The sequence below is a fragment of the Lactuca serriola genome, chromosome 6 (genome assembly GCF_051521515.1).
Source record: "Lactuca serriola cultivar US96UC23 chromosome 6, Lser_US96UC23_V15, whole genome shotgun sequence".
NCBI lineage: Eukaryota > Viridiplantae > Streptophyta > Magnoliopsida > Asterales > Asteraceae > Lactuca > Lactuca serriola.
In genome coordinates, this window is record NC_136413.1 from 139249175 (window position 1) to 139258078 (window position 8904).

An 8904-nucleotide genomic window follows, 5' to 3' on the forward strand; every position below is an offset into this window, starting at 1 on the left:
TTCTTCATGTATACTTTTTAGTCATTTTATATTTGTACGTTTGTAATTTGTAAACAACTTTGTTACCTCTTTTTCATACACTAAATCGACAAAGTTTTGTTGAGTAAAAACTATTTTTAATACAAAAATAAGATTGTGTCATTGACATTGATTAACCAATGAGATTAGTTTTCGTTCTCCAACAAATGAAATTGTCATTGAAGATGAAAACAAGCATTCCCATATATTTTTCTTTCTTTTTATTCTTCTATTCATAACGATAAAAAAATAAGACAATATTACCCTTTGACCATATCTCTCTATTTCTCAAAATCAGGATTCACCTCAACACATATACAACGTCACAAAACAATAACGAGTGATGTATTATGAATAGAACAAAGAACATGACAAATAAAGACTACTTACAAAACTGTATCATTGTATCAGATACATCATCATACACCAAGAATAGTTGTAAATTGTAATAGTATAGAAACAGATTTCAACATTTGTATTCGACATTCCTAAACAAACCTGGAAGAAGAAGAAGAAGAAGAAGAAAGGCAGATCAAAGTTCAAATTCATCTTCAAGTTTCAATTGCTCTGATGCAGCTTCTTCATCATCATCATCAACAGCAAAGTAAGGATTATGAGCTTCTGGTTTGAAATTGTACCCAGTGAAAACGTAAAAAGCAAGAGTGGCTAACTCAGCAGCTACTACACTAGTCCACAAATACTTATACGAAGTGATAGTCTCCAATGCATACACCACAACTCTTGTGAAGTAAATGTAGCAGATAACCACAACATAATATTGTCTGAAGAGGGTCAATTTCATCAGATTAACAGCTGCTTTTCCATCTGTTCTAGCTGCTTCTCTTAAGTTCTTGATTGACCATACAATGGGGAATAGAACAGCACAACAACAGACAACATCGACTAGTAGAAAGACCTGCTTCCATGTCACCCAATCTTGTCCATATGGCCCTGATTCATCGATCACGACTTGAGCGATGTTGGCGACGACTTGAAGTGGGATCACAATCATTAACACCTTCTTTTCTTTGTCTTGGAGATAGGGTTTCAGGAAGGACCATCCAGTTCCAATTAACACAATTAATGTGAACAATGTGATTCCTTTCAGGAAGCTGAAAATGTAGAACAGAACATCCCATCCATGGGCGCTACCAGTACGCTTGATATAGGATTTATCTTCGGCTTCACATACCAAGTTTAATGCTTTCAGGACCACAACAGCAAGCATAAAGAAATGGATTCCGAACACAGTAAGACGTTTTTTGTACAGAAAGTAAACCCAAGCTGCTGCCATAGTAATGTAAATGAGGGAGAACAAGAAATAAACCCTTGGGAGAACGGTAATTCCAGCAGAAAGGTAATCGCGAGTGTTGGACTTGCCATCGAGATTGTACATAGCAGATCGGACGTCCATTGAGATCTTAAGCTGAGGAAGACAGTTAGCAAACACAAGAGTATACTGATCGGCATCCGATTGGAGATAATAATGATCAAAACCTTTCGCATCTTTCGCTATCGAATTCAAATTGTAAACTTCTTTAATAATATTGGATTGAAGCGCACACGCTATCTCCGCGTCTTCGATCTGTTGGAGAACCTGAAGCCATGAATCACGCGTGCAGAGAAAAAAACCTAATTTGGAGAGGTCAGGGTCTGCTGTGGAGAACGATAGTTTGGAAACGTTGAGTTCGAGTCTGCCATTGTGAGTGAAACCGAATTCATCGAAGGGGATGATTGGTCGGGGGTCCGATCGGATCTCGGTGAAACGAATTTCGGCGGTGGCGATGGAGATGAAGGCGACGAGGATGAGGAGGAGGAAAGAGGAGGAAGAACCGGAAGCCATTGATCGGAGATCTGAATCGAAATGCTCAGATCTGTGACAGTTGTAGTTGTGATTCTTCCTTTGTTTGATATAATCGGAGTTGAAATTGGGATTACGACGGTTTAACAAGTATATATATTAATGAGGATTTGGTTTGGGATCTGAGAGCGTCGGTGGGTGTAGCCGCGTGCGTGTCGTGAAAGGAAACGTACAAAGGAAAGGAAATATGGATACATTATCATTAAAAATAGAGGTTAGTATTTGAAAATTTTGTCTTACAACACCTAAAAAGTAATTTAACTATTTAAAAAAATACAAAATTTTATGATGGGGACTTATGGTTTTTTTTTTTTAAATAATGATTTAATTTAAGAATAACGTTTGGTCAAATACTATATGGATTGTCTTTATTGTATCCAAATCAAATTTCGTTTTATTGTGTAACTCGATTAGAAGTAAGAGGTTAAGTATCAATAAAATGTTCAAAATACCTCTATTTTACCTTTTTTGTTATTTTGTAAAATAAGTAATTATAGAGACCAACTATGAAGATTATAAAAAAAATTAAGAGGTTCTTTGCTTCACATTTTAAAAGAGAGTGGTAAATCATATTATTTTAATGCTCCATGTCAATTCGTCTTAATGTTTATATTAGAGGTCAATCGTGGAACACTAACAATATTTTGGGTGTGTCAAGGCTTGAACCTTACCCCTTATGTGTAAAATTTCACTCATCAACCGCTAAACTTCCATTGTGGAGACCTGTTTCACCTCTTATCTGCATTGGTTAGATTTAGAGTATTACTCTGATCCGTTTTATTTTTTCCTATTTAAGGAGACAAACTAAGAGTTGCTACAAGTGTCATAAATGTAATGAAGGCGTGAAAGTGTTTGAATAAATAATGCCAAGTCTATTGGCATACATTATGGATACAGTCAAAGAGAATAAACTCACAAAAGACTTTGACGATGTCAAGGATTTTCTTGAATTTCCCCAATGATATTCCCGGACTTCCATCGGATTATCAAGTGGAATTTCGCATAAATTTGGTATTGAGAACCGCACCAATTGCAAAAGCATCGTACTGCTTAGAACCTACAAAATTGAAGGAATTGTTGACACAATTACAAGAGTTGTTAGACAATTGCTTTGTGTAACCGTACACTTCACCTTGGAGAGCCCTTATCTTGTTTGTGAAGAAGAAAGATAGATCGATGAAAATGTGTATCAATTACCGTGATCTCAATTAAGTGACCGTTAAGAATACGTATTATTTACCCATGATTAAAGACATCTTTGATAAATTGCAAGGAGCAATTTATTTCGCAAAGATATATCTTTGATCCGGTTATCACCAGATGATAGTAGGAGATGCAGACGTGGATAAGACGAACTTCCGACCTAGATATAGACATTTCGAGTTTTTCGTGATACTTTTTGGCTAAACTAGCACGCCCACAAATTTTATGGACCTTATAAATAAGGTTTGTAAGCCACATCTTGATAAATTTGTGATAGTACTCATTGATAATATTCTTATTTACTCGAAGTTGACGGAATAATATAAATAACACTTGAGACTAGCACCTGGAACGTTTAAGAAAGAGAGATTGTATGCAAAATTCTTAAAATGCGAGTTTTTGATAGAAAAGGTACAATTTCTTGGTCATGTAGTAAATAAATATGGAATAAAGGTAGATTTATCAAAGATTGAAGTTATTATGAAGTGAGAATCACCAAAGAGTCCACATAGAGCTGATAAGTTTTCTTGGATTGGTAGGTTGCCATTCATTGAGAATTTCTCAAAGATTACAAGCCCCTTAATGAATATTACCAAAAAGAACTTGAAGTATGTTTGGATCGACGTCCACGAAAAATCATTTAAAGAACTTAATAAAAAGTTATATGAGGCACGCATTCTCACTTTACCTGGAGGAGTAGATGATTTTTCTAGTAAATAGGTCTCCCACGTATGAGTTCTCTATTCGATGTAGTCTCTGATTGGCTGATTTGTTGGCACCCTTCTTATTCATTTTAGCTATGTAAGGCTTACATGAAGTGTTGCATCAAGGAAATATGTCTAATGTGTTTCGTGGAGTCCATGTAGCTAGGGAGGCTTTGGAGTTTTTTATAATTTTTATGCAAATGATGTAGTTTTGCTTTCTGGATGGTCTCTAGATAATGATATGCATACTTTGCATTGTTTTTTCCTAGCCTCGAGGCTCAAGATTAATTTACTAAAAAGTAAATTAGTTGGTGTTGGAGTTTCTTTTATGAAGGTGGAGGAAGTGACAATGTTGGTTGGACGTGTGTCTATTCATCCACCGTTCATTTATTTGGGTCATCTTGTTGGTGAATCAATCTCTTGGATGAATGTATGACAAGGTCTGTTGGATCGCTTCATGTCTAAGCTTTTGGTTTGGTAAGTGAAGATGCTTCCAATTGGGGGTAGGCTTGCTCTTCTTAAGTTTGTCCTTCGTAACTTGGGTTCGTACTATTTTCGGTGTGTTTAGTGTTCTTGTTACATTTGAGAGCTTATTTTTTTGGGAGTTTATGTTAGAGAGCGGAAGTTATAATAGATTAGGCGATATTGATTTATTTCTAGCATACATTATAGGGTGTAGGTGTTGGGAGTTTGTGGTTCTTTAATAAGGATATGTTATTTAAATGGTGTGAGGGATTTGTATTCAATTTGTTTTCATAATGTTGATTCGTTATAGGTGTTTGTGGTGAAGGATATATGTGGTTAGAGTGGTAGGTGTCGGGAGTTTGACACAGTTGGTGCCCTTTTAGGGTCATAAAAAGACATTATTATGTCTATCAGGCGTTTGTGAGATAGAGGGTTGAATCATCAATATATCTATCGTATCAGAGTGGGTAATGTTTAGTGCACATGGAATGGTACTTGTCTTGGTCTGCATCCCTTGGTGGAGTAGTTTCCCCGTATCTTTGCTTTAGACATATTTTTGGAGGTCAATGTTACAGGTCGGTCGAGGATTAGGCAGGTGGCTTTCTCTTCATAAGTTTGTCCTCTGTAGCTTGGGTTCATACTATATGCCAATGTTTGGTGTTCATGTTACAGTTCTTCAAGATATAGATGCTTTGAGAGCTTGTTTTTTTTTTGGAGAAATGATGTTATAGAGCAGAAGTTACATTAGATTAGGCAGTCTTGAGTTATTTCTAGCAAACAAAACAGGGAATAGGTATTGAGAGTCTGTGGTCCTTTTGTAGTCCTTTAATAGGGATATGTAATTTAAATAGTGTTTGAGATTTTTCTTCGTAATGTTGATTTGTTATGGGTGTATGTGGTGAAGGCTATTCATGATTGGAGTGTTAGGCATCGGGAGTTGGACATAGTTGGTGCCCATTTAGGGTCTTAAAAACCCATTATTATGTCTATTATGTGTTTGCGGGATAAAGGGTTGAATCTTCAGTAGATCTATCATATCATAATGAGTAATGGTTAATGGACATGAAGAGATAGTTGTCTTGGTCTACATCCCTTGGTGGAGTAGTTTCCCCATATCTTTTCTTTAGACAAATTTCCGGAGGTCAATGTTGCAGGTTGGTTTGGGAGTAGGAGAATGTGTTCATCATTGCGTCATGAGCCGATGAGGGGATGGGACAAGGTTGAGTAGTAGGTTGCTTTTTTCGGAGTTGTTTCAGGGTTATGTCCTTTCTGATCGGTCTGACAGGATGCGGTGGTCTTTGGATCCTTTGCATTTTTTTTTCTATTTCTTCTGTCATATTTTATTTAGATTCACATACCTTAACTACTAATGCAGGTTGGACTAGATGGAATGATCATGTTCCTATCAAACTAAGCATCTTGGTGTGGAGGATTGAGTTACGGAGTATTCATATGAGGATGAAATTGCTAGATGGTATTGATTTGGATCATGTTCTTTGTCTGACATGATTGATAGGAGTAGATCTAATATAACATGTATTCTTGGTCTGTCCCAGTAATATTCGTATTTGAAGAATTATCACCCCATGGTGGTTTTGTGGACGTCTCGATGAATTTGATTGTTGATGCTCTTATTCATTGTAACATCCCAAAATTCAAGGCCAAAAATTTCATTTTTAAATAAGTTATTATCAAACCATATGTAATAAAACCGTCAATAATAACGTCCCATGTCAAAACCAAAGTGTCAATAATCAAAGCATGTTATCATAGAATAATATCAGAGTGTGATCCCCAAGATCTCATGTGCGGAAAACATAGTGTGATGCGCTGCGATCGAGCTGGCTCCTTTCCTTTGAAAACAAAGCACCTGAAACCAAAAATGTAAATCATAAGCACGAAGCTTAGTGAGTTCCCCCATCATACCACATACCATACAATCACATAACATACATATTGTCGGGCAATTCTGGGGTGCCCGACCTACCCGGTTCGGCCATTCTGGGGTGCCGACCTACCCATGTCAAGCCATTCTGGGGTGCTGACCTACCCATCGGTCCTAACAACCAAACTCTGGGGACTATTTCACCCCCTACTACTACTACCACACATATCATAACATAATCATATTGTCAGGCATATCTGGGGTGCCCGGCCTACCTTTCGGTCCTAACAACCAAACTTGGGGACTATTCCCCTCCTACTACCACTATCACATATAACATATCATGCTAGCATACAAACATCTCAAGTAGTAGAAAACCTAGATAATTATCACAAAGACAATCATTTATCAACCTCTCCTGTTGGTGGGCCGACATTGTGGCCTTAGACCCACCCCTACTGGAAGGTAACTCACCTCACACTGCTGAAGTCCTGCAGATTCAACCCCACACTGCTGAAGTCCCGCAAACTCAACCCCAGCTGCTGGATGACATATTCCCGAACTGTCAACACCAAAATAACACCCAATTAATAATTGGGTCCCAACACATAACCATAAATACATACTTGGATAATTTCTACATTACCCCCAAGGTTGGCTTTATTCAAGTACAATGCCCAATCCATAGGCCCAAGGTCAACTAGAAATCAAAGCCCAACATATGGCCTAATTTTCCAAATTGGGCCCAAGCCTTTACATGATCCTATTCTAAGGCCCAACATCATATAGTCATTAAGGCCCAAACTATGGTCCATCTATGGCCTAATTTTCCAAATTGGGCCCCAGCTCCTCATATGGGCCTTACCTCATAGCCCATTAATTATTCTAGTCTAATTGCTTGACCTTGGATGACCTATTAATAACCCAATCATCAAGGCCCAATAGAAAGGCCCAACAATAAACCCAATTGAAACTAGGGTTTCACATAAAATGATAATTAGGGTTAAGTGTTTCTCACTTAACCCATTAAGGACTTAATCCATTAAGTCCATCACTCTTCTAAATAAATTATATGGTGTGATTGAGCTTAACACACAATTCCATTCCAATGGCCCAAATGTAGGTCCCGATAGGTCCAAGCCCATAAATCCAATATTAGGCTTTTCTAAACCCTAATTAGGGTTTCCAACCCATATTAGCCCAATAGGCCCAATAGCTAGGTCCTTTGACCAATTAGGGTTCATTAGGCCCATTATGATTTCACTAGGCCCATTAGGGTTTCACTAAACCCATTAGGGCTTCTTTGGGCCCATTAGGGTTTCAAGCACCCCAAACGAATCAACACAACGAGGCAAAGCACACCGCCACCCGACACAGCGACAGCCACCACCCTACGGTGGTGGTTTTTAGTTTTCTTTTCATTATCCAAATTGTAATTTTACACTTTACAATGCTAAAACTCAAAATAAACACACACACTAAACAAAATAAACACACACAACACCTTATGGTAGCCGGTGGTGGTAGATGGTGGTTGCCACCACCTCACGGTGGTGGTGGTGGCCCTTCCTCGATTTTCCGGCCAAACCAAACCATACAACACACACTAAACTCACGGGATGACACCCTACAACCCCCGACATGAACGATTCTTAAACAGTAGCTCACACAAAATAAGGAAACGACACCGCAACCGCCATCTCAGCGATAGGCGATGGTCGGAGGCAGCAACGGCGTGACGATGGCGGACTCGGGCTGAAATGGAGAAACATAATAATGAGAAGAGGATGCGTGTGACCAAACCACAAATAGCAACAACACCCACAAACAGCGATTTACAATCACCTCGTGACCCTTCGTCTTCGCTGACGATAGAACTAGGACAATGGTTGCTCCGGTGATTCTTCGGTGGTGGCGAGGAGGCGACAATGAAACAGTAGCGAGACGTATCTTCGCCGGCAGCCAAGCCATGATGGCATCTCGATGGTGAGGCAGCAGGCGGCTTCGTTCGGGACTCCATCTGGTCGGAAAACGAGAGACATCGGGCGGCGGCTAGGGAGAATGAGAAAGAGGTAGCGCCGGAGGTGGGAGGTATAAGGTGGCGGCTGGGAATAGTCTTCTAGGGTTAGGGTTTCATATGTGTTAAATACCTGATACCTCTTAACCTTTTTGCCATAATGACACAATTGGCCCCTCCCCATAGAATCTTCTTCAACTTAAGTCCGACATTTACCCCTTTAGCCCCTATTCCCATAAATTATTACAAAGTAAATCCCATATTTACCTTTTAGACCTTGTCCCTGAAAATCTTTACTAATTAAGTCCGAGATTTACAAAACAGCCCCTTGCTTGACAAATTCTTTTCAATTAAGGTTCATAATTTACCATTTAGTCCCCGCCTTCATAAATACTTACAAAATTAATCTGGAACTACACTTTTAACCGTCAACTTCCAGATTATGACAATTAGCTCTGGGAGACCATCCTTTTACATGTAATTATTTATTTTAAGGCTACTATTCGTTCATTAATTTATTTATTTATTAAATAATTAAACGGGGTGTTACATTCATGGTTTGATCATGTTCAGTTGTCTGTTGTGCAACAAAAATACTTTGATATTGTTGTTGTCACTGATCTTTGGGTGTTATGGAATTTTTGTAATGCTAAAATTTTTGGATCGGCGAGGCCTAAGAAGGCTTTGATTTTTGATGCCGTAGTTGCTAGATCATTTTTTGAGATTTGTAATAAAAGGAAAAAATATAAGA

The 8904-nt window shown here is 38.4% G+C and overlaps 1 protein-coding gene across 1 annotated transcript; it reads right to left on the minus strand.

Moving 5' to 3' along the window:
- Window positions 1–341: 341 nt before the first annotated feature.
- On the minus strand, window positions 342–2051 carry LOC145056953 (Lung seven transmembrane receptor family protein). The gene has a single exon (XM_079004695.1). It carries the CDS (start codon window positions 1859–1861, stop codon window positions 551–553), a length of 1311 nt encoding a protein of 436 aa, XP_078860821.1. The 5' UTR covers window positions 1862–2051; the 3' UTR covers window positions 342–550.
- Window positions 2052–8904: the final 6853 nt, after the last annotated feature.

Excerpts from the sequence above, each read along its gene's own strand:
- LOC145056953 (XM_079004695.1), bottom strand. The coding sequence starts at position 1,861 with ATGGCTTCCGGTTCTTCCTCCTCTTTCCTCCTCCTCATCCTCGTCGCC.